General features: G+C 41.4%; 1 protein-coding gene across 1 annotated transcript; it reads left to right on the top strand.

The window, feature by feature from the left end:
• Window positions 1-10808: 10808 nt before the first annotated feature.
• Window positions 10809-24966, top strand: eva1ba (eva-1 homolog Ba (C. elegans)). Its single transcript, XM_069142072.1, has 4 exons — window positions 10809-11243; window positions 21736-21896; window positions 23414-23507; window positions 23626-24966. The coding sequence occupies exons 3-4, from the start codon at window positions 23441-23443 to the stop codon at window positions 24048-24050; spliced, it is 492 nt and encodes a 163-aa protein (XP_068998173.1). The 5' UTR covers window positions 10809-11243; window positions 21736-21896; window positions 23414-23440; the 3' UTR covers window positions 24051-24966.
• The last annotated feature ends 1680 nt before the right edge of the window (window positions 24967-26646 follow it).

Raw genomic sequence — 26646 nt, 5'->3', positions numbered from 1 at the left:
CAGCTCCTTGTGGGAGAGGAGTAAATCATTAAGTACTCAAAAGGTGTCGGTGCGTGCACTTTGAGAACTCCTGAGCTCTTGCGTGCAGCCACTGGCTCACAACCAAACAAATTTCCTGCTGTTCTCGTCTTTCTGTTCGAAGAAAGGAAGGTCACGCTTATCTGCAGGCTAAAGAATTTTTTTTAGAACAGAGCATGGAAACGACATCTGCTTCCCCCAAAACCCTCGAGTCCTGAAAAAAAAGGAACCTGTGACAAACTCTTTCTGGCATAATAACATGCTGTTCATTCACTTTTTGACACCATTTTGCTCCACCAACTGTGCAATGGTGTCAAACTGCTTGTCTTCAAATGAAAAGCAGCTCAGCTTGTTATTGCAAGTGTCGGTGTGTGTTGACTATAACTGCAGGGGTTTGTTCCGGCAAAGAGGTAAATGACCGGCAGGGCCGCAGCGGCGAGCATAATCCACATGGATGCCTCTGCTCCAGCGCTGTTGATTTAGTCAACCATGAGTCAACAGTTCCCAGCAGAGAGGGACAGCAGGATGGAGGGACAGAGGAGAGGAAGTGCACTGGTGTTGAACGATTACATGGGGCTTAAGCTTCTGGGATGGGGGCAAACAGGAAGCAGATGCCTGAGAGATTCAGAGGCCAAAACAAGAGTGAGCGATGTGCACCAACTAATATGGGTGTGGACTTCTGTAATTATTATGTTGCCTGTGTGTGTAATTTTTTTTTATCCTGCTTCTTCTAATTTACACTTAAAGAAGTAGTCCACTCAAAATCAAGCGTTTGAGGATCAAATGTGCAGCCTGCAGCTTGAAAGGAGGCTCTGAAAAGTTGCATGCTGAGTTTGCTGAGGCACTCATCTGCTCTCTCTCTGTTCTGTCTTCTGTCTCTTGACCTGTTGGGTCCTGTCCTCAGAATGTGCTGTAATGTAAACCTGCACTCTGACTTTCAGCACTCTGACTTCCAGCCTGGTTCAGCTCCATCGTCCCCATCAGCAGCTGTGGAAGCGTGTTATTATCTCGATTACACTCCTCCAGTGCACTCCTTTTGGCTCCACCTTAATAAGGGAGGAAAAAACAACTATCTAATGACTTTGGCTTGCATCATTTAGACACAAGTATATGCTCATGTTTGTCTTTATACATGCATTTTCTTCTGCCCACCTTCTCCTAGCGGCTGTACTGCTCGATGTGTGTGTGTGTGTGTGTGTGTGTGGTATCTTAATATTCATAGAAGCCCGGTCCACATTAGACCCTGCTCCATGGGAAAACTTTGAATGGAAACAGATTGTTTGTTGACTTATTGATGGCAGTTTGTATATCACTGCGCACAGGCTTTTTGAGAGTGCTGTGGCCCAAAAGGCTGCACAATTGCTTGTGGTTTAAAGTGAAAAAAAAAAGAAAGAAAAGGCCTTTGCCACATTTCTGCTTGAAGTTTCAGCTTGTTCTCAGCAGTCATAAATACCAGCGAGGGCTTGTATTTTTAGATCATTTCTGTGGGATAGTTCAAGCTCAAATCTATAAAGTCAGCTGTCACTGTGAGTGTTTATACAAGTGCATACAAAGATAGGAGTGGCTGTGTTTTTCTTAAAGTGAATGATTGCGAGGCTGGGCAACCTTTGGTGTTTTCAGGAGGTATATCGTGTACTTTGAGGATTTATTTGATTTACCTGATTGTCTGATTGAGTCCAAAGAGGGCAACTATTAGCCAGAAAGAGATTTAGGGTGCGTGGGTGCAAAAATATTGTCTTTTCTATGTTTTCCTTTGGTGATACTCTGCTTGAAAATGATCTGATTCCTTGTGTGCGTAAAGAAATACAGCCTTTCTTAAGAAAGATAAACAGAATCCAAGTTATTGGAAATATGTTTGCGCAATTAGCTCTGCATCATCATGGGACTTTCACAACTTCAACGACCTTTTTCAGAATGTACCGATGTCACGCCTCCATGCGTTTAGCCCGGAGGCTCAAGGAGCATCATTGCACTTCAATAAGTGACTGTTTAATTTTGAAGCAAAACAAGTGTTCTTTTCTTTTTTAAAGAGCATGTTAACACAGAAGCACTGTTCTTCCAATGGGCCCCATAAAAGACATAATCCTTTGATGATATAATTTCATCAAGTAGGACTTAGTTCCATGCAGGTTGAAAGTCAATTAGAATAACGGTGATGTAATTTCCTTAATTGTATGGATAAATAAGCTGCTTGTGTCACCCAAAGGCATTAACAATTAATTTTAAAAGAGTTATACATCTCTTCAGCAGACTGTTCACTACATGATGCATGTTGTTAGAATTTAAGTAACACTGAAACTAAAATATATATAGAAATATTGACAGTATTATTATTGGGATTACAGATATTTACAGTATGCATATTTCTAAGTTATTCAAAGACTTTAGTTTCAGAATGTACAACTACAGTCCATTCAATAAATAGTTGTAAGTTAAAATGGATGCAGTTGCAAGAATGGGATCAGCTGCTTTGTTTGTACAAATGCAAAGCAGATGTGTAAAAAATGTGTTAACACCTCATTAATGATAAATTGGTAAAACGTGTAAGGCAGTTTAATGCAACAATTTAACATTAAGAAGTGATTTCTTAAGTATTTAAGTGCTATTTGCTGACACTGACGCTCAGCAGTGGTCTGGTGTATGGAAATCAGTGAGGATCGGTGGAAAGGCTTGAAGGGTGAACATGTTTGTATAAAGCTCTAGCTGAAAAATTCAGTAGATTCTGATTCTTCGGATGGTTTTCCATGTGGGAGAGCTGGAGTCATTGTGACCTCCTGACCTGAGCAACGCCAACATGATGTTAATGTTATACTGAAAAGACAAATCTGCATCTATGTCAGTCTGATGGTGACTTGCCTACGTGATCGCATGTTACACAAAGTTAATTCAAACCTAAAAGGCCAAAGGTCCTCTGGAATCTGAGTTCATGTCTATTTTTTCTTTCCGTCCCTGTTTTTCTTGCTTGGTCTGTTGTGACACTGCGAGATTTGTCAAAGTGTTTGTGTTTTTCCTGAGAATTCCTTCGTCAAAGTGTTTGTTCTGTAATGCTGGAGCTAACACGGAAGCAATGCAGGATGGAAGGCCGGGTCAAAGGTCCTGGCAGGGTAACAGATAGTTAGCACTCAACAGCTTTGCTCACTTTTTTTTTTTTTATCTGTGTCTCTTTATATATATATCTGTATTTATGTGTGTGTGTGTGTGTGTGTGCGCGCGCGCGCGTGTGCGTGTGCGTTTGTGTGTGCATGGGCAGGACAGACAAGCGAACTGGCTCCAGCTTACTCTGGGGCTGATGCCTTTATCAAACCATAATCACTACTCTTGCCGTTTTTAGTGTCAGCCTCAAATTCGATCCTGTGTAAGTGTTGGTGGCCGTGGTAATGCCCCATAATATTCTCTGCTGTTCTGTAAAATCAGCTGTAATCTTCGAAACATGCTGGCAGAAATGTTCCTGCCTTGGCAGCTCAACTTTTAATTACGGTGACATTCAACAGAGCTACTGAAAAGTGTCATGTGTCTCATGAAATGTCAAAAAAAAGCAGAGTGTTCTGCATATTTTTAGGTTTCGTTGGTTATTATCTACACATTAAACAGAATAACTAATGTAATGTGAACAGCTCTGATTTTATTGTATCCCAAAATAGAAACCAGTGTTTCTGACTGAGCTGTAAGTTTTTAGTAATTTTACGAAGGAATCCTTAAACACAGTGCAGCATTGTTCATATTTATTTTGAGCTATATACTTAGCATCTTTTACAGTTCCCTGCAGCAGAAAGCCCATCATTATGTCTCATGTGTAAACAGATGGGGAGTTTTGGTGTTGCTAGGAGGGGTGCTGCTGTCAGAGGTGGCCAGAAGTGGAAATAATTATTCATTATCTTGGATAAAACGGAGGTTTTCCTCTCTGCTACGTAGACACAGCTCTCTCTGAGCTCGAGGCAGTTAGACAGTGAATTAATGTGACTGATTGTTAATCAACTTGTTGTTTGGGACCTAACCTGAGTTTACAGAGGAATCCACTGCTGTACCCCCATACCCACTATATCTGTATCCAACTCTTCAAGACTGCTGGAGGCCGTCGGTCAGTCACATAGTTTCCATGTAGTAGCTACATACTTGAATGCATACAAAGAGCTGTTCTTAAATATGCAAAGGAGGACCGGTTTATAAAAGAGCCGTTTCAGATGTGGCCTGAAGTCTTAGTAATGTTGTTCAGATGTGCACAGCTTCGCCAATAGAAACGTTGTTTAAAGAGAATGGCACCTCTCTCTTGAGTAACCGTATACCCTTGTGTAATGTTTTCAAGTTGCATTTAGGTTTTAGCACATTTAACAAGACTAAGTGAGGAATCAGGGGCTGTGTTGTTGGAGGAGTGTACCTGTGAGACAGTGTTGTACAATGCAGGAAGGCCAGTTGGAGTAATAGAATAAGGTGTTTAAAGGCTTTTCAGATGCCAAACCACGTCACTAACCCACCTCATGGAACACAGACCTATTCAAGCAAGTGTATCTGTCCAAAATGACTCCGATACAGCGCGTGAGACGTGCATCACTCTGGGACCCCACACAGTTTTAACATCTCAACCCTATAATTTTTCTTTTGGCGAATTTAATGAAGGATAATCTCCTCTGGCAGCTGTTTAAATCACACAATCTACTACCTGTTTATATTCTGCACTTATGAATGATATCTATTGGGACTGATTAAGGCTCCAAGTGTTTTTCTGGGTTTTACTGCAGGCAGATACTCTCTGCCAGCAACAGAACACAGAATAAATCAATACTATCAATGGATGCATATATAAAAAGAACGCTGATTTTGACCTGCTGAGCTTGCATGAAAGTTATCCTTGTTATTTCTGATATTAGTCAGCCTGGAAAAGACAGCTTGTCTGCTTGCTCTGTTAGTTCACTTCTGAAGTTGGAGACGGCTTAAAGAAGGTCAGAGTCAGTGTGCACTTTGGAAATGGCATTGATTCTGAAGGTATTTGGGCTTACGGCAAATTATCAGACATGATGAGGGACTTCATGTTGTTTCTAGATGGCAATCCATCCAATAACTGTTAAAATATTTCAGTCAGGTTCAAAGTGCCGGCAGACAAAATGACCAAACAACAGGGCTAACCCTAAAGCATCACTGCTAAAATGGCTTATCATTATCAGTGCAACAAGCAAATAATACTAAAGAACCCACAACTGCAAACTTGCAGGAATTATTTATCTTCATTTGTGCTGCAACAGTCTTCCATAACAATCAAAAATACAACAATGCATCTTGTTTTGCAAAGGATGCTCTCACCATCTCAAAGAAACATCTCTCTTATCATCTAATTCGATAGCAGTTCATTTGACACCAGGATCGTCATCATGATAAATTGAGCAGGAGGAATGTGAGGGGTTCAGTGATGTGCTTGATCTTCACTTTTTGTCATGAGCTGAGGAGACAGAGAGAGAGGAGGGAAACTCTGAGGCAAAGAGAGCTTTGTCAAGCTGCCAAGGTGATGAGATGTTTCTGTAATCTCACCCCTCCACTGTTCCTCGTCCTCTCATTTAATCTCTGTCATCCCCTCTGCGTCCACTGGAAGCGAGAGGGATGGGAGTAAGGGGTGAACGCTGGGGCCTTCTCCTCGCCCTTGTGGCAGTAGGACCGCTGCCTGTTGTGTGGATGGACCACCTCTGTACAACCCCGGACCACTTCCTGTCCCTGGCTTCCTGCTTAATACCAAACAGACCTTTCCCTCAATCTCCTTTCTATTCAGTTGTGGATGGGTGTGCCGGAAGTGAGGTAGTACACCCTTTTTGATAGGTTTTCAAAACCTTAAATACTACTGTATATGATACACTGTAGAGTCATACTGTACAGTATCAAAGACGTAACAGCTTCATATCCTTTCAGCAGTGTTACCATTAGTATGTATAATCTACACCCTTAAGTAATCCTACTGAAAACTATTAATCATTTGTATCATCCAGAACAAAGTCCAAGTGACAAAAGTGTTAAATACGGTGAAATGTCACACCAAAGTATGTATGGGGTTCAATAAAAATACTTTAGGTCGTTTATTCAGTAATGGGAGAAAGGAGTAGTCCTTATACCAAGCTTCAAATGTTTCCAAAGATGCACAGATAAATTTGGTTGTTGTCCGGACTGGTGTCACTGGACCTTCATGAGAGAGTTGTTTCAGGAAAGCGCCGCTCTCAAAAATGTATTCACTTCAATATAGTAGTTTAGGAAAACACACGGAGATTTCCAAACCTCAGCAAATGACACCAAAACTATTTGCATGACCACTAGAGTTAAAATTGGAATTTGGGTGAACTGACCCTTTAAGCTTGTTACTAAGGTTGTAGGTGTATTGAATCACTACAGTGAGAATCATATTGAGTCATCAGGATGTGCATTATTCAGTTTATGGCTACACGCCTCTATAGATGTGTGTGCCCACATACGTGAGTGTGATTTATTATTGATGCACGGGGAGTGGAAAGTCGCAGCAGGAAGGAGATCAGACTCATGATCACAAAACAAACCCGGTGCTCAGGAGCTCCCCGCTCCGGGATCCCATCTGTCCCATAAAGCAGCTACTGCTGGCAGAAGCCTCCAGTGTGCTTTTTTTTAATGGAGGGGCTCAGGGGCCAAAGACAGAGACATGTGTTTTCATGTGGAGGTGTGGAGCCTATACCTGAAAGAACAGACTGAGATTGAATCCGTCTCCAGGGTTTGCCGGGGACATTTTAAAGATCAGTTAGTGAATGCCAAGGTGTTTTTACCTTGAAAAGCTTGATGATAACCTACATTAAGAATAACAAGGAAAATGTTTTCCCTCCTCTCTTTCTTCCCTTTTATCAGTCTGTGTATTTTTCCATGTTGTTTTTTATATCAACACTGTTACTTGACATAGTTCTTATTCAACTGCAAAAATGTGTTTCTGTGTTTTTGATTTAAGAAAATAGGATATTAATTTCATTGTTCAGGGTAAATATGAGTCATCTTTCGGTGGTGTTTTTTTCCCCAAAGGTTTTAATTATTATTCTTTGATGTGAGTCATCAGATTTTTGCATTTCTTTTAGAGAAAAAATCTCTACTCTCGTCTGAATGGATTTTGTTTCATTTGCATTTTGAGAATGTTTTCTGAAGTGCAAACAACACAAGTGTTTCTTTTCTCTATTTTCTCAGCTTTGTTGTGTGTCTGAACCAAACCCAGCCTTTCATCGGAGGTTTCAATCCACAGCTCATTCACGTCCCTACAGTGCACATCGCCAACAAAGCTTCTGCGTGGCAAACTTTGGAAAATGAGTGGGTGAGGCGACTCATGAAACGCACTGCAAATATTAATCCAGGTTAAATACTGTAGTTAGCTTTTGTTACTATGAAACCTGTTTTGAGCATATTGCCTCGCTTCACCCCGGCTGTGAGCTTTGTGAACGAGTGCTATCATGTTTAAATACCCCACCCCCTCCTCACTAGTCTTCACCCACAGACACTCCTTCATTTGTTTCATACTCTCCCACCTGCAGACAGACCCTCTCCAGTCACAAGCCACATATCCCTCCTTGTTTCCGCCTCTGCAACAGGTTATCATAATATACCGGGTATTTATATTGAACACCACGCTGACAGTCTTGGGTTTGTCTGACATGATCCACAAAAATTCTGCCTTGACAGCCATAGGTGCCCTGTAATTAGGCTGCTCTCATTTCTCTTTAAGCCTAATTTTCACCTCCTCCTCCTCCTCCCTACTTGCTCACAGTTTCTTTCGTCTCCTACTTTTCTTCCTCCCTGCGTCTCTGTCTCTCTCCGTTCTCCAGCCCCTAACTTATCCACCCTCCTCAGACCGACCCGCTGCTGGAGTATAAATCAGCCCCAGGGACAGGTGGACATCTGCCAGCCATGAAGAGATCCAGGCAGGAATGTGATCATTGATGCAGCACAGAGAACCGTTTAAATCCTGGCATGAGGGGTCTCGGCTTCTTCCCAAAAACTTCAGCTCTCCTCTTCATCGATGGAGCTGACAGGGGCGGGTTATTGGTGAAATGCCTTCTTCTTTCTTTTTGACTTGTTGCATCCAGGAGTTTTATTAAAAGAGGAGAGGAAAAAGCAGTACTTTGAGATGGAGGCGGTGGGAGGATGTTTGACTTGGAGTGACGATCTGAAAGCCCAATGGGTGCAATATGCAGGGCGATTTCAACTAAAGTGAGAGTATCCTAAGATTTTGTGTCTGCCCTTCAGCAGGCACCTCAGGTCAGCGATATAGTTAATGAGTGAAGTATGTGGGAAACAGACCAAAATGTTCCTTCAAGCCCCAGCAGGGTGTAGCACAATAACAGCTCCGCTCTGACGTTGACCCTCTGGAAGAATAAAATGAACTCTTGGTTTCACCGCTCTCTGCTTTTCTTCCTTAGTCTCCTATGAAGATTGTGGGCAACGCTAATGAAAAATGTCACTTTGCCCTCCCAAGCGTATGTCTTTAATACAAATTTTGGTCAATATGGAGCTCGGTGGCCGCGAACATTTACAGCTGAGCCCACTGAGATAGAATGCAGCTGACGAAATGTTGGTAGTAAAACTGTTCGCAAAATATGACAAGCACGAGTTCAGAGTGTGATGTGAACTTCAACATATGTGACATGAACCATTCAAACACGAGAAAAATGAAATTATTTTGCCGGTGTCTTCTCGGTTGTGTGCTCGATTACTGATACAATCCCTTGTGAAGATAGATAGAAGCCTTTTTTTTTTTTTTTCATGTCTCTCGCAGCTGTTCGGAATTAGTGTGTCAACTCATTCAGCATAGCAGTTGACATATTATTGTGATTGCATGTTTACCATGTTTTGTGTGTGGCTGCTTTCACTACGTACCATGTAGTCTTTTTCTATCAAAGCTGCACACTTGAAGCAGAGGGAGGGACGTGACTGCTCTAATCAGTTATAAAAGGCCATAACATCTTTGAAATTAGTAAATAAAAAGCAACACAAAACTCTTCATCTTATTGTAAGCATTGTGACAGCATAAATCCACTATTACAGAACACACATTTCTCTCAGTACAATATGTTACGTGAACAAACTTAGATGCTGAATGTTTAATATCTACAGTGTATAGTTTCATGAATATTATCACCAACAGGATACATTTCCTTCCTCGCATAATCAATGTACTTTTAAATTTATAAATGACAAAATGTAATTTTTCAAGGAAGAGTTCAGAGTTCATTTTGAGAAATAGTGTTATTTGCTTTCTTCCCAAGAGTTATATAAGAAGTTAAATGTCATTCTCACATCTGTCCAGTTTATGTACGGCAAGTGCAAACGGATATTATGTGTAAAACACCTGTCGGTCCACTAGATGATACTGTGTCAATGTCATGTTTTACCTCACCTAGATGTGAAAAGTGAAAGGCCACCAAAAAAAAAAAAAAACACTTGGTAAGGTAAATATAAGTCAATTCACATAGTAAACATTACATAAGGTCAATACTTTACATCAGGGGTCCCCAATAGTTTTTCCCTTCAAGAGCTACTTTCACAAAACAAAAGTGTTGAGAGCTACTCGTGTAGCTCTCTGACACTGTAACATTTATTCACATAGCTGAGCTCCACCAAACATAAGCGTCATGTGTGTGAACAATAACAAATTGATACTCAACACTCACATACTCAACCAGTAGCTTGCAAGCTAGCTATTGATTGGAGACCTCTGCTTTACATGTGCAGTCGGATGTCCAGTCATCCGAGAGAAAGTCCTGTGTCTGCTCCATCCAACCCCCGACCTCCTCCCCTTTCAGGCTTTATCACACTTTGTACTTTGATTTCCATCACATGACGTCCTTCTTCGATACACGTGTGTACTTTTCACATCTAGGCTAGGCAAAACGAGACACTGACACGATATCCTCTAGTGGACAGACGGGTGTATTACAGGCTTTGACGTGATACCGGGCTGCCTTGTCTTTGAGGAACAGTTTAGCTGAGCATAGACACTACAAACAAGGGGAATGAGCAATCCTTGCTCAGAACAAAGGTGACAAAATCAGCCTACCCGCATCTCTAAAACTCACAAATTAACAACTTATATCTTGTTTATTTGATATGTACAAATATCGAATTGTAAAAATGACATATTGTAGTTTTTTGGACAATTTCTTGAGGTTGGAGTTTGGGTTGGAAACTCCAGGAAGTCACTGCTTGCAGCAAATATTTGTTACAACCTGATAAAACCCATAAAACTGCAATATGGCATTTTTAACTTTAATTTGTTAATGTTCATCAGTCTGTTTTAGAGGTGCTGGTGTTTTTGACACCTTTGGACAGAGCCGTGCTGGCTGCTTTCCAGTCTTTCAACTACACTAAGCAAATTTATGAGCTTCATATTTACAGACACGAGAGTGGAATTGATACTCTCATCTCATAAAACAGTGTCAGGAGAGCAAATGAAGCTCTCTTGACACTTTTTTTTTTTTACATCTGCTAAACACACACAATATGGCAGTTTTGTTGATGTTGTTTTCCCTCTTGTTGCAGTGGACTGTTCATGGAAAAAAACTTGAGTTAATTTGCCTGGAGTTGCTTTTTGCTTCTTTGCTTAACAGCAGAGGGAAAGCCCCCCTCCACACACACACACACACACACACACACACACACACACACACACACACACACACACACACACACACACACACACACACACACACATACATGCTCAGGCAGACACACACACACACCACAGCTTTCCTCCCTCCCCTCTTCCACTCGCTTGCCCTTTTTAGGCTGTTCCTCTTTTTCTTTTTTTTCATCTGAAAGAGGGATAGTATGACAGCTTTTCCTGCTTCTTGTGGACTGGAGCCGGGAGAGAGAAAACTCTGTTACTCACTCCGTCTCCAACTTTGAGAGGAAGTTACCACCTCTTCCCCAGACTCCGTGCATACACACACACACACACACACACACACACACACACACACACACACACACACACACACACACACACACACCCACACACCCACACACACACACACACACACACATGCTCAGGCAGACACACACGCTCTTCAGGACTTGACCACAGCAGTAACAGTGAAACAGTCAGGACTGCTTGTAATGCTGTATGTTTTTCTTTTTTTTTTTTTTTCTAAATTTGGAGGGAAAGAAGACAAAGATTTGCAGTTTGCCCGAAGCTTTCTGCGCAGACTGAACAACTTCAGAGGGACGTTTTCTCTCATCACTGACCGGTGAGTTTGACAGTTTGGTTCAGTGTAAGTGCAGCACGATAGAAACCCTTTGTGAACCACGGACAGTGTACTGCAGTAGACAGTATGAAGGTTGAATGCTTCACTGCTCATTAAAACTTCAGTTTAGCAGGCTTGTTTGGAGGTGCTTGTGTCTGGGAAAACTTCTCTGTGCTACAAAGTTTGATCTCTGCTTTTCATCAAAGCAGCTTTAGTAGATTTTTACTTCACATGCATGAGCTCCTCGGGTGATTGTTTCTATCATAATAAACTGTGGTTCGGTCTGATAGAGTGAGTTTTGGAAACACATTTATTAAAACCTGTAGACATGATGCCGACTTTTCTTTTTCAGTAAGAACCACTTGTTATCATAGTATAACACTATTTTTTGTAATTACTAGTCCTGAACTAAGCTGAACATCCATGTTGATCCAAACTGTGTCAAACTGCCAGATATGTGTGTTTTCAGCATGTATTAGATGAACCGGTGCTGAAGAAGAGCTGATGCAGCAGTAGCTGAGACAGGACAGGAGAGCCCAGGCATGGCTTTCCTGTGCAGCTGCACATTATTTTGTAACCTTTCGGTGATTAGACAGTTGTCACTTCGCTACAATCAAAGCAAACATCCTGTCGCTTTTTGTGAAAGAGCAGACGTCATAGAAGCAGAGAGGCCAGAGACGTCACAGGATTTCAAGTGCAGCGACTAAGAGAGTACACATGGTGCATATGGCTGTATTTCTCTTTCAGCGTTTCCCTTTTTCTTTACACAAGCTCATAGAGACACTCAGCAGTTGACCATATGCTTCCGCTCCAATCTCTCTCTTTCTCCGCTGGACGTTTGTGGTTAGCACCTCTTATCAGAGAGAAAGTGGGAGAGGGGAGGTGATGGGTGGAGGCTGGAGAGAGCTGGGTTGCTCTCTGGGGTCTCCTTTAATTTACACTATCTGAAATGGCAGGCAGCACTCTAGCTGTGCCTCCTCCATCCGATCAGATAACGCTCCATAGGATGAGCGTGAAAAGTAGTTAAGTAACCCCTTCAAGGCTGACTGGGAAGAGTTGACTTCTGCGTGACCTCTCCTGTCTATTCCAGCCAGCAGACTTTCCTTTCACCCCCAAAACCCCATCCACTCACTTATCAGTCGGCCTGTCTTATCTGTCCTGAGGATGGTTGTGAACTTACTCTATTTACCCAGAGGTCAAAGGTCAGGCTCTAATTTGAATTGCTTGTCTAAACTCCCATGGTACCAATCTGTTTGCAGGGGAGATACAGAAAGTTTCAGTCTCCACAGGGTCAGGATAAGCCAAGAGAAAAGAGCCCCACGTAGGCAGCATTACAATAAACACAACCCCGAGCAAGAAAAGGAATAAAATGTGCAGTTATTTGAGACTGTTGTTTATAACTTTTTTGCACAAAAGCAAGAAAAAGCACGTGATGATGCAATGTTGCATAAAGCCTGGAGCAACATGAAATTGGCTGATTTAGCAGGCTCACAAATGAGCTTTATTGTGTTGCAGTATTGTCTTTTCTTCAGCAAAATATGCATTGTCATCACAATACCACCCGCAGCTGGTGTTCTCCCAGTCACAAATATAGAGCAACTCCTATAATTTCCAGGTCTCAGTATTGGCTTCAGGAGAGTGCTATTACAATAAAAAATAAATAAATAAATAAAAAAAAAATATATATATATATATTATCTTGTACTGTTACTGCAGATTGCAACAATAACAATGAGGTAATTTTCCATTAAAGCATAAATTCAGCAATCTAGGTCCCAATGTATATCCACACAATGTGTCTCTTATGTGCCAGTACTACCTAGAAAACTCATCAGGAGTTCACTGTTGAGTACTCAGGTTCTTTATTGCAATATTGTGCAATAACCTAATGAAGCTGGAAATGTCAAACAGAGTAAATGGAAAAACTTCAGCATGCATTAATTAACCCCTTAATCACACTTTTCTTTCAAGGGTCTTAAAATCATCTTATCAGCTATAGCTCCTACTCTTCCTACTCTATCAAATCTATATGAGGTTTATACTGAAAACACGAGGAGCGTCCCCCTTTTTCTCTTTTAATAGCTGAACGTGCTGTTGAATGGAAAATTATACATGTACATCATTTTATATAAATGTCACCTTCAGTTTTATATATTTGGTGACACTGAAACTTTGGGATCTGCTTTAAATTTAAAAGCAGATTCTTACCTAAGGAAAAAAAAAAGAACAGATGTTTGACAGAAACGCAGTGAAAAAATTAATTTAGCAACAGTTTAAATGCTGTGAAAATGGTTTCATGGGGCTCGGACATGAAGTCATACCAGATCAGATGATCATCAGCAGATCTCTTTGAACTATACACCCAGGCCCCAAACAGAGTGGTCCAGTCAAACAACAGGCTTTCTGCATCTAATTATTACTGCTGCTGGCTTATTGCTGCAGCTGCTAACTGTTGTTTGTCATTCGATTATATATCTTGGTTTTATGTGATTCGTTGAATATAACCAAAACAATAGTTTCTTAAATTCATTTGGCATGAACATTTTGGAAAAAATGTAAATATTTCTCAATAAAACACCTTATTATCTGTTTTTTGCTGCACAGAACAAAGTGTCTTAAAACAGCCTTGCTCACTGTAACATCTCCCATCATGCAGCAGTTGGTTTGCACTCATACATTTTGATCGAGTCAACTTTTGGATAGCGAAAGATTTACTAACTTCACTAGTAACAGTGGTTCTTTCTAAAGATATGTTCGTTTATTGAGCAATTATTCAGACATGAATGGTGACATGACAAGAATTTATGCCTACTAGAGATCTTATCTTATCGGCATTAAGTAATCAAAAGAATATTTTATCGTCACTGAGAAACAGAAGTTTGATGAATGAGGTGTCTCAGAAACTGTGTTTAGCAAAGTTCCCTTCGGCCACTGATGTCTGATAGGACTCAGGGCTTACTGCCTTTTCATCATAGCTTCACTGGCCCAAACACTCTCCTGTTTAGATTTCAGCGGATGTTTGACATGTTAAGTTCAGTGGGTTTGTCTAAGCTTACACTCCTATCCCACGGACACACACATGTTGAGACATACAGTACATGCAGTTACTGTAGACACACACGAGAAGGGGGGCATGCAGAGACGGAAACACACACAAAAATGCACTTCAATATAATGCCCTTATTTTATAGGGTATTTGGTACCCTGAAAAGTATGAATGACAAAACATAAGTGGGACTTCTTTTATCTCGGCGGTACTCAGTTTTGGAACAATATCTCTCCAACCCCCCAGAAGAGCTCACAGCCATCACAAGACAGTTGTTTGTCTTCTCTTTAATGACAAAATGAGCATTAGCTCCAGTGTATTTTCTGGTGTGTTAATAAATAGTCTTATCTGAGATAAGTTATGGTTTATGCTCGGAGGAGTTAACGTCCTTACTACTTAACTAAAATGACCACTTCACCAACAAGTCAAGTTTGAGTTTACATCCATGTTTGTCCAGACTCGAGGCTTTCCTCAAGAGTTGCATTCATGCGCATGGGACAGACGTGAGATTCCAGTAACTTTGAGCTATCATCTTCAACAATCAAAATCTTTTCAGTTTTGAGAGTTCAAGAGAGTGTTTGTGCCAAATTTGAAAAAGGTCTCTCAGGGTGTATCTGAAATTAAATGTTCACAATAATGGGACAGACATGAGGTCACAGTGACCTTTGGCCACCAAAATCTATCAATTCATCCTTGAATCTAAGTGAACGTTTGTACCAAATTTGAAGAAATTCCCTTTAAGGTGTTCTTGAGATAAAGTGTTCATGAGCCTAAGACGGACAGCTAGTAAACATAATGCCTCCAAGCAAAGAATGTTGTCATCACAGAGGCACACAAATATGACTCACTATAAATCAAGCTGCACCATGACAGATGACAATGCTGTTGATGCTTATCTAATTGCTACTGCTTGAGGTCAGTAGCCATGGCCTCAAAGGCCTTTAATTGTCTGAAACCATACAGGCGGCCCTCACTTTCACTAAACAAGCACAGCCATGTCACGATAGCACTTCTGAACTTCCTGAATCTAATAGAACTGCACCGTATTCATTTGTTATGTAGATCGAATTCTGCGGACCCAATCACAGAGAGGGGCAAGCACATGTTTTGTGTCATGGAGTAATCCGTAGGGCCCATGTAATTGATACAGTGTGTGGTGTTGGTGTGCTGCTGGATGGGGGCCAAGATTGATGAAAAGGGTGAGATCATGGCTCTATTTCTGGAGCTTTGAGTTTATGATGACCTAAGCCCACTGGGTTTTACTTGTAACTGTTAACACACAGAGAAATACTGTAGACAAACACACACACATACCTTGTCAGCAAACACACAGCTGGGGTTTTATTCTGGCTTCCTACTGCCATGAGCTTGATTTGCTTGATTGGTACCTTGATAACGTCAGAGTGAGGATGGAACATGGGATATCTCTTCTTGATTTACATAGTAAAGCATTCTGACTCTGACTCAAATCAGGCGCACATCTGGCTGTTATTAACCACTTGCCCTAACCCCCAGCTCAGTCCCACATCTCTATTACCCTACCATTACCTGCCATAGCCCACAAAACATGCTCTTCACAGGGCAAGCGGTGCACTGGGGTTCACTTTTCATGACACAAGGATGCCAGGGATGCTTTAATGTGAGCCAAGCTGGCGTCACATTGCCACACTGAGTCATGTTGACTTTATAACCCAAACGTTGCTGAAAAGTAAAATGTATACAGTCAAATAATAACTGCCCAACAATGCCTGACTGGGCTGATTCTGTGTGTACTCCTGGAAAGGTTTTAGTCCCTGAAAGAAAAGCTGTTGTTTATTGAGTCTATGTCAAATATAGTACATGCCGAAAGCCAAATACATCAACACATGCAGAAAGAAAGCTCTCTTTCAGCTGCATATCAAACACTGAACATATTCAAGCGGCTTGGATAGAATCGAACTGTCTAATGGAACAAAAATGGCAAAGTATGAGTGCTGAACAAACAACACACTTTTAGATCTAATTTCATTCCCAGTTAAGAGCCACTCAAGAGGAAACTTAATAAAAGTTAGGCATGTTCTAACTGTACATTTGTTTGTCTTTGCAGCTGGCAGCACACCGTGGTTCAGACTAGTTTCAAGTATGATTTAAACTGTTTGTTTTTACCTACAGAGAGTGTTAGATGGGTGGGGTTTTCCGCATCAGGATAACTTAATGTCAAACTCTCCTTAACTAAAGACCAAGTTATGCAGTCTGTACTTTTGTGACAGTAAAATTAATGAAAGGCAAATTTTAGGTGTGGGCAAAACAATCTCCTCAACATCCAGTCATTTAAATCTTCTGGAGCTTTCAAACAAATCACAGTCTTTATCATCGGTTGAAGCTCGCTTAGTTCTAATGAAACAGCAGGTAATCATACTTTTTTGTGATTCTGAGGAACTCCTGGACTTTCATGTTCATTGTGAGTAACCGTCGGGCCTGAAAATAAATTGCCGACCTTGCTAACAGAAGCTGGTGATACAAGCTGCACTCAAGGACCTCTTTCTTGCTTCGGACAGTATTGCACAGTCTTCATCTGCAAATCTGGTTTGAAGTCCCAGAAGTTCTCAGAGTCACGGAAAGTTTAAATATCTTTTGGTCCATGACAAGATAGCAAAATCCATCTGCTGGTGAAAACAGTGTGATACAAGAAACATCCAAACCAAGACAATGACTTGCTTTTTTAACTGCTGCTTCAGTCAATAAGTCCCCATTATCTCATATCTATTGAAGTACCATAGAAAAAGAGACAGGAAATGGAAAGGGAGATAGATATTTTTGTATGACATGTGACAAAGGTCTCCAGCCAGATTCAAACCAGGAACTTTGCTGTTACAAGTGACCTGTTTTACCCTATCTCGGATGTTTTACATGGTGTGTTGTTCCGTCATTTACTCTCAGAAACTCGTGATTGTTTCAAAATATTTTACTTCATCAGATTCTCAGTGACAAAATAAGCCTGAAACCAAAATATATGCAAATTCCCTCGGACCCAGGTCTGTTCAGGGTCAACCTTACCTACTGCTCTCTGTCTTTGTCCTGATGGCAACCACCTGCATGATCTGTTTCTAAATGCAATAACCTTCCTCTCCTGTCAGATACTCTGGCAGACCTTGACAAGAGGGAAGCAGAAGTAACATTTAGCACAGCTTGAAACCCAAGATCTTCATGTCAAGAGGAACTGGGAAGATTTGTGCTCTTACACTCTCCAAAAATCGAGCCCTTTGAAACCCTTGTGGACCTGAAGAAAACTCACTTTGGCCTCCGCTTGAAATTACCTTCACCCCTGTGGACCTTCGTAAACGCTTTCACAGACCCTGTAAACAGAGACCTTGGTTTGGACAGTGTTACTGTTTATCGAGTGGAGAGTAATTGCCTGCACCTCTGCTGTTTCGGGGAGAACTTGAAGTTCCATTATGTTTTAGAGCTTGAACTTTTCTCTGGCTTGATTACAGGTGTGTATGATAAATGACTTGTACAGACATCCAGCAGATATTTTAGAGATACAGTTTCAGATTCTTTGGCAGTTTGTAGGCATCTCTAAACGTTTCTTCAGCTGCTGAGTGAATTTCTTCACGAGTAAGAGAATAACAGAGCCAAGACCAGAAATGTGATTCAGTGTATTTATTAAAGGAGAACTTGCAGAGTTTCAGAGGGCTGAAAATAGAGAGTAAATTACCCAGATTGGTGTGTTTGATGCTGCGCATCATTAAGTCCAGGCTGATTTTTTTTTTCAGTAGCAACCATAGAATCAAAGCAGAAACACTTTAATGAACATAATCAAGAGCAAAGACTCTAGTAAGATGCTATAAATTGTAATGGCAGTTTCTGTGATCTCGCTCAGAGAGAGCCTTTGCGTGGACTTAAGTTTAAAAACAAAGAGATGTAATTGCATTTAAATCTAGCTATTTTCATTCTGTGAAGTTTCATCCCAGGCAAACCACAGACACACCATCTATTGTGCCAAGAATTGTTGCAGCTGCACAGAAATTTAAGGTATTAAAAATATTTCTTTCCCTCTGCGGTTCGACGTGTGTCATTACAACGAGGAAATAACACAGACTGGCTCCCTTGTGTAATCTGACCTTTTCATGTTCTGCGTATAAATCAAATGTGGCTTGACTCCCTGCATAAATTCCACTGAAGGGTTATGACTTTGATTTCTTCATTGTGGAAGAGGATTGTGGTTGGACGGTTTATGAAACAAGTATTACTGGTGAAGTATCTGGGGAAAAGTGCTTCTATTCTCTGAGAACCTTTTTGCTGTGGTGGTCTGCCCCTGTAAGCAGGCAGCTGATAAATCACCCAGCTGACATCTGTTTACAGTTGACAGCTCACTCATTCTGTCTTAACATACTTATCTTAGACAATGGAAATGATGCTGAAAGAAGGCTTTGACCTCGATGTTGTGCCTACGGAAAGGGACAAACCCTGTGGGAAGGAAGGCCAATTGTGGTCATCTCAAAGTGGATGACAACAAAAATATCACACTACATAATAGTTTTGGAGGTTTTTTTCCGCTCAGCTCGTCCATCCAAACCAAAACAAACAGTGCCCAGTCAGAAATAGTACTTGACCTCCTTGTGGACCACATCACCGTGCCACACTGTGTTTATGTTGACTCCTGCTGCGACCTGACATGAATAACTCATTGCTGACTGATACATTTTATGAAAAACAAACTGCTAAGTTAATTGCAGCCTTTATCATTTGTCACTATAGTTATATTATGTGTTCATTTAATATGACATGAAGATATGTTTTCCAATCATTTAAAGCTGTGATTATTTAATAGTCATCAGCGTGGAAAGGACTCAGGAAAAGGATGCCTGAGTGTTTGACCTGAGGATATGAGGACAGGAAGGATCAAATGATAAGTTAGCAAGGACAAAAAATAGGATCAGACATTAACGTCACAGGAGCTCAGATGTGACACAAAGGCACGTGCCACAGAACGTTTGGCCAGATCATTGGAAAATGTTGTTTTATCCGTCTTACATCTTTTAATATCCTGCTTCCCTGTGACGATATATGATACATTTTCGTAACTGATGGAAAGCATTGTCATGTTAAAGAACAAAAAGCTTGCACTGAAGCCAAAAATTACCAAAGCTACGAGAATCTATTTTATAGGAGCAGTTTTATACAGGTTTTCTACATGAAAACATCATATGGCTTCTTGATTTTTAAAGATTTTCTCAATTGTACCACAGTCAGTGTGAATGCCTCCAACAGTCAGCACTCCACAAAAACTGCAGTTTAGTGTGTGAAAAATACACAGCTTTGTTGGTGTGTTTATTTGATTTTTGCCAGCTACACCACATGTTTGGTTTGGTTGCTTTTTTTGGATTAAGTTTATATATAGTGTCAATATGTGATCATGTTGAGAGCCGTAATTTCGAGGACTATTGTTTTCATTCATAATATTTACCAGACAGTTAATATTGCAACTTTTGTTTGAGTAGAACAAGATGGAACAAAATGATACTTAAAATCACTAACGCATGACTATTTGGTGTAATGAAGGTCTCATTTTCAGGGCTGGAGGGGAGGGCAAGATCTGCAATAGAAAACCTTAATTGGGTCACTTGGAGAAGATGACTGAACGTTGAGTCATGGGATCCTGCATTCAGGAGTGGGTCTGTTAATAATTTCCTTGCTTGGGTAAAACAAAAACACAACAAAACAACAGGGCAGGATAATTAGTGTTTAGATAGGCTTTAAACAGGCCCCCAGTTGTCATTAACCACCAGTAACAGATGCCTGTGTCCCAGAACTCAGGTTTGCTGCATTCCTCTGTGAGAAGAGGCCAGTTACTGTAGTGTGAGTGTCCAATCATTAGCTTTGACCTTGGCTTGAAGAGTGACTGCAGTCATTCGAGCTGTTCTCTTTATTACGCTTGGGACAAAAAACAAATAACTCATTGAAAGCCTGTGTTCTTCAGCTCAGCTTGAATAATGATGAATAGATTTCATTAGGGATTAGACTCTGCAGGAGGGAGGAAGATGAACTTGTTCATTATCTTAAAAAAAAAAAAAAGTCGGAGGAAGCTCGCCTGGAAGACCCAAGTCCATCCCTACCATGTGGAGCAGAAACAGAGGGGCCATCGCCTCCCTCCCGTAGGGACCAAAGGGGTGGCCTGCATGGCAAGCGTGTTGCTATAGTGATTGGTCTGACACTGAGCCCTTGAGCGCTGTCTGTCAGGCCCTGTGTAGAGTACATAGGATCTGCCAAGAGTCAGCAAGATCAAAATCTGCCCTGGAAAGCACAGAGGCTCTGCAAAACCAACTGCAGCTGGCAGACCATTTTTTTCCTCCTAAATAGTTAGAGAACTTCACAGCTCAGCATTTTTCACAGCGCTCAGCTTACCTGGCATGTGAAGCCCTAACCCCCAGCAAGTTGCTTTAACTAAGTACAGGAAAATAATTCAGGAGCTCTTGTTATATTCCAGTGAGAATGTTGTGGTTTGAAGTGCTCAAGACTGAAATCTCATCTTTGTGTCTCTTGTTCAAATAGGTTTTCTAGTAGTCTAGTCTTTGCCTCATTGTGGTGCACCAAGCAGGAGCGGGTTCATTACTGGTCCCTGAGGTTGGAGGACCAAAAAACACTCACTAGTAATTTACTCTTTGTCACAACCCTACTCGTTTTCAAACTTTTTTTTTTTTTTTTAGTTTTGCTGTAGATTTTTTTTTTTTAGTATGAACACCAACCGGTTCATTTTCTACAGTTGCTTCAAATTGAGCTGAGTCCTATATAACATGAATGATTTCCACTTTTTTAAAAAGCCCATACAGTATAGTGTTGTCAGCAAGTTAAGCTGTGAGTACCTATTGTGCTGTTACGTTTGTATGCCATCCAGAAATTTGAATAGTAAACTAGGCTAACAAACCTCTACATGTGATATAAACATAGTGGGTCCAGTTGTGTTGATGGCCAATCTACTACCTGCAATTGATAATCCTCCACACATTACTCCACAATATGAATCATGACATGGAGTAAAATATGGATATATCAGACATGACGTAATGATTCCTCAAATCATAGATGACACAAATTCCTTCAGCTTCTTACAGCTGGTGTGTGAGGGAGGACTTTTAATGTCCTGGCACACAGATTTCATCAAATAATTTGACGACATCATAAAAAATATCGTGCACTCTGGTGAACAAGTTTAACTGTAAACACATTCGTCACTTTGCTTTTTTTACACTGCTGTATACGACATGGACTGTGCTTTTCGCCCTGTGTGGGCACAGCTGAGCTGCTAAAGAGCTGAAAGGCCTACCTCTAGTCTCTTGCTGGACCGTGTATCCTGCAATGGGCCTGTCGTTGTTTGCATTGCAGATGCCTCAGTGAGTTTGGATCTAATGTAGCTTGACGTCTCTATGTGTGTTTCTGTGTCTGTGTGTGTGTTTGCTCTTGTCTCAGGGTGGCCAAATGAACTGTTTAGCCTGAGGACCAAAGATCACAGGCTCTGATCCAACAGCAAGGGAGAGAAAGAGAGAGACCATCGCTCTGTATTGATTCTCATAACTTCTCTGTACACTATGAGCTGGGACTGAGGACTTGCTTTGTAGTTTCATTTTGCGGTAAGTTTATACTTCATCTGCACTTCATCTGTTTACTTCTGCTTTTACAGGAGAATGTTTGCTGTGTGTTAAAGTTCATTAGTGGGCCACGTTACATATGGTTTACACGTGTGGTTTTATGCTTCAATTCAACTAAAAGCTGCATCAACAAATAAGCACAAATGATACATAAATCATTGAGGTAGTCACATCATGATAAAGATCAGGCTTTGAAGTTATCAGTGGGTGCAAGTTAGAGGAAAATGCAAACGTAAACATGTGGTTTGTACAATTTGAGGACATCCATATGATCTGTGTGTAGGCATGGTGACATGTGGTTTGACTTAGAGAACAGCGCACACAGGTTGGAGAGGGAGGGCTTCAGAGTTCGTCATCATTTCACATGAACAGAAGGTTTTTTTTCCATGTTAAAGAGGAATGGTGCCAACATTAGCTGGAAGGATTAAAGGCCTTTTTATTTCCACCTTTTTTGTTGTTGCCATTTACACTCTTATGTGTCATACGGTGCAACAACATGATGTCATCATGCATCAGCCAGGGAGGTAGAAATTGTTGACAAAATGGCAAAGCAGAGGAGAAAAGCCAGAGTTAGAGGGAAAGGGGTGCAAGGAGGAATTAGGTAGAGGGGGAGGAGGAGGAGGAAGGGCGCTGGAAAGGTTAACAAAGGAAATAGAGAAAGATGCAGCAGCACAACATGACCCTGGTATGGCTTCCAATGCAGGCAAATCCAATAATTGTTTTCTTTCAGATGAGAAGCAGCTTTGTTTCTCCTGAGGACAAAAGCCACCGAGTGAGGAGGTCGTTTGAAGGTTATGCTACAGACTAGCTAGCAATAACTGCTGAAAATAAAAAAAAAAACTGTGTGCAAAAGGAAAATGAACCTGAACTCCCTTTGTATCTCAACTGCTTCATGGCTCCACTGGTTTTACCTCAAGAAATATTTCCTTGGGAGTGTAACAAGTCCTGACTGCACATAGGAATGGACACAAACACAATGGAGCTCATCAGACTGACAGGATGTCAGAAGGATAGACAGTTTAAATGTCAGGGACACAATGTCCAAACAATACAAATAAGTCAACAACACACTGGCCTTTTCCTCTGAGCTTCACAAATTGATCTGGGAGTCTCAGCTGACAGGAAGGAGTCCTTTGTGGCTACTTGGAAAATTGACTTTTGACCTCATTTATGGCGGGTTGTCATGGTTCAGAGAGAATGGCGGAGGCAAAGTGCAGTGTCCCAAACACATTATGAACATCCCAGAAGAAGTCAGTGCTTTAGAAGGACACAGAGAAGCTTTTGTTGGAGGCCTCAACCCACCCACCCGGAGGCAAGGCAGATGAAGTGCTCTGGTCAGTGGGTTTGACATCTAGGCGCTGTACAGAATGTAACACTGGAGGAAGGGAGTTTGGGAAATCTTTAAAGACTTTAAACAACTGGAAGAGCATTGATGGGGTGTTTAGTTGTGTCATATGCCAAAGTGAGAACTAAAATGGTTTATCCTTTTTCTGCTGCAGGTGTGGAAAAAAAAAGCTGAAGTCAACATGGATGTGAAGAAAAAAGAAATGGACCTCCTAAGCAACAGCATAGCTGCATATGCACACATCAAAGGTTCGTCACACTGCAGCACATACAGCACAAACTGTGTTCATGACCTTAGAAAAACACATTTTAACATGTGACGACATTTAACTCTATCTGGTGTTGTTTGTTTGTGTCCTTTCCACAGCAAATCCGGAGAGCTTTGGCCTTTACTTTGTGCTCGGAGTGTGTTTCGGCCTGGTGCTCACACTCTGCCTCCTGGTCATCCGCATCTCCTGTAAGCCGCGGACCAACATAGCCCCCTCCACGCCTGAGAAAAAACACTTAAAGGACATCAGTGAGGAGGACGAGGAAAGTGAGGATGATGATGATGAAGAAGGGGACGACGTAGAGGCACCTCTCCCGTTGCCCAGCACAGAAATCCCTGTCAGTAATCACACCAGCCAGTCAGATGGGACACTGAGCGTGAACGTGTTCACTTCAGCCGAAGAGCTGGAACGTGCGCAGCGTCTGGAGGAGAGGGAACGTATCATCCGTGAAATCTGGAGGAACGGCCAGCCGGATATTCTGGGGACGGGAACAGGGACTATTGGAAGAGTGCATTACTACTAAGATACGCAAGGCTACAAGGGAAAACACTGTGAGGTCTGTGGAGGAAAAGCATTGACCTTTGGGTGGGCTTGGTGTCCCTGAAGCCTGTAAGACTTGAGAGCCCGTGTTTAAAAAAATGACTCGTGGAACAGGAAATCAGTGGTGGTGCCACATTTAATATACTTGGCTCTGACAGAGCTGAACTATAAGATATTGCACTTCTTATGTTGCCATGTTAATTCTGTCTACATGAAATTAAACCCAAGAGATGGCTTAAAGACCAATTGATTGGTCCGTATGGAAGATATGTGATATAAATGTGGGAGGTGGACACTTGAAGTAATCAGTCTATTAAAATGTATGGTGCTTAATGGAAGAAATGAACACCGGGTTTGTGCATGTAATGAATGGAAAAGGGAAGTATTAATAAGGACAATGTATGGTTTGTTGGAATGAAAACACTTCTCCAGACTGGGGAGTTGGTGAGGAAAACTCAAAGCAGCTCTTTCTCCAAGAACACACCGTAAGCAGTACTGTTAAAAGGAAATTACATTGTTTGAACAAGCACATATGAATCATTGTGGGGAGTCAGATGCATATACACATACTGTACAATGTCTATAATTTATGAGTAAATTGCATCCATGTCTATGTTTTCAGGGATGATTCCACCAAAGGAAATGACAAGATTAAAGTGTTAAGCTCAAATAATGTACTGTTGTTTCTCTTCATGATGTCAGACAAAAATACCTCTCTGTACCTAGGGGCCATGGATTTGTAATCAAGATTTAAATTTGATTTAAAAGAGAGAAAGCCTAATTTTTCCATTTTGATTTTGAAAGGTCATCCTGTGTCACTTTTTATTTCTCAATGTCCCCCATATGCGCCTGAAAAGGTTAAAGAAATACTGTTTCATAATAAAAAAAAAAATGTGGGCACTCCAGAGCAGTCTTGTGACGGTTTGGTGTTTAAGCCTGTACACACATTACGTAAACAGAAGATGTCCTGATAACAAAGAGAATGGGGTAAATTAGAATCAATTTAGCTTTTACTTTCTCTTAAACAAGACCAGGGTTGTGTCTAAAAATCACATATTTGCTACTTTGAGTGCATAATTGCGTTCACAAGGTCAAGTATGGAAACATGTCGTGCACTATGAGTACCTGGATAGTGTATTCATATCGGTCCACACATTTAGGATGAAACACCTAACACTTTTTTTTAGTCTCAACAGTTGGCCAAAGGGCTATGGAAATGAAGGGACCGCCAACCCAATTTTTTTCTTCTGTTGAGGAGCACCGTGTTCAAGTTTTACATGTCCACATTCTCATCTAATACCACCATACTGTTGTTGAATAGAAGCCATCAGTATGTTTATTGTGCGTTTGAACGAGGACAGGAAAACACAGTCATTTTTGGTAAAACGACCAAATTAAGGACACTGATGTGTTTGTGGGTGATGTTTACAGACAGTTACGCTACTGTGTGCAACTTGAGACGACTACCCTGTTGAAATTTACACACTACTCGAGTATACTAACATGTAGACCAAATGTACTAACGGGAGAACGCAAACTGAGATGTAGTATAGGTGAAAAGCTACTATATGACTGGACCCTGTAACAAAACTAGGGTCTTTGAATTTAAAAGGTGGCCTTCTAATTTGCAACCAATCAAGAAAGTTGCAGCATTGGTCAACCAATAGTGTAACTTCAATCAGACATGCGTCTTTTGGACACGCAATCGTAAAAGTTGATCACCCACTGAGGGACAGGGCGGACTACTCTCCAATGTTGCAGTCCAGCCATAAACGCGGAGGAACCGGTGCGGCCCGTGACCCAAATCAAGCGCTCCAACTTGGGAACACCTGCGCGCGTTTTGCCGCCTCTCCCGCAGCTCCCTCGCTCATTCATAAAGCTGCTTACTACCAAGTCCAACCGAGTTACTTTAATGACATCAAGCGTTTAAACGCCGCTCGTAGCTGCAGCTGAAATCGCGTCGGTCGTTGTTTACAGATGTTTGGAAACGCCACTTCAAGGGGGACGTTGTCCTTCGCCTGCTGGTGGACAACTCGGGGACCACGCCGCGCTTCTCTGCTTGCCGTCACCAAACTAGTAAGCGCCGGCTTTTTATGGTAATATGTGAAGAGTGTCTTCGCCGTGATAAGTTGTTTTGGTCTCTGGAAGATAAATCCCCTGATTTTTTTTTTTTTTTTTTCCTTCCGCACCTTCAGTTCACGTTGCTCAGACCGGCGCAGAGTCATTGTGGTTCATAGAAGTGAACTCCTGACTTTGATGCCTGCCGCTAAACACCTGCTGCTGTGTGATGCTAATTTCTGCTTTTGTGCCGTTGATGCTGTTTTGAGTTTCTGCTCCAATGTTGGCTGCTAATTTCTGCCTCTATTCTGTTGACGTCATACCTGCCTCTTCTAATTTGTCTTTCTTCCTTAAGCGTTGCAGAGAGGAGTTGGGTAGAGGTGGGTCTTTTAGTGAGGTAATGTTGTACACCAGGATGTAAACATGCAACCACAGCTCATTCATTTGATTACTTCCCTGTACCGCTGACGTCACTGGAAACTTCAGTTTGGACACAAGGAAATTGGCCATTTTCATATTTT

This window comes from Embiotoca jacksoni, unplaced genomic scaffold, assembly GCF_022577435.1.
Source record: "Embiotoca jacksoni isolate LCO1_2020_lvr unplaced genomic scaffold, fEmbJac1.0.p SCAF_11, whole genome shotgun sequence".
In the NCBI taxonomy this organism is placed as follows: domain Eukaryota; kingdom Metazoa; phylum Chordata; class Actinopteri; family Embiotocidae; genus Embiotoca; species Embiotoca jacksoni.
This window is presented reverse-complemented; position numbering and strand designations above follow the sequence as displayed.

Coding starts and splice junctions, on each gene's coding strand:
- eva1ba (XM_069142072.1), top strand. CDS start 23,441: ATGGATGTGAAGAAAAAAGAAATGGACCTCCTAAGCAACAGCATAGCT. Junction 23,508..23,625: donor TGCATATGCACACATCAAAG/GTTCGTCACACT, acceptor TCCTTTCCACAG/CAAATCCGGAGAGCTTTGGC.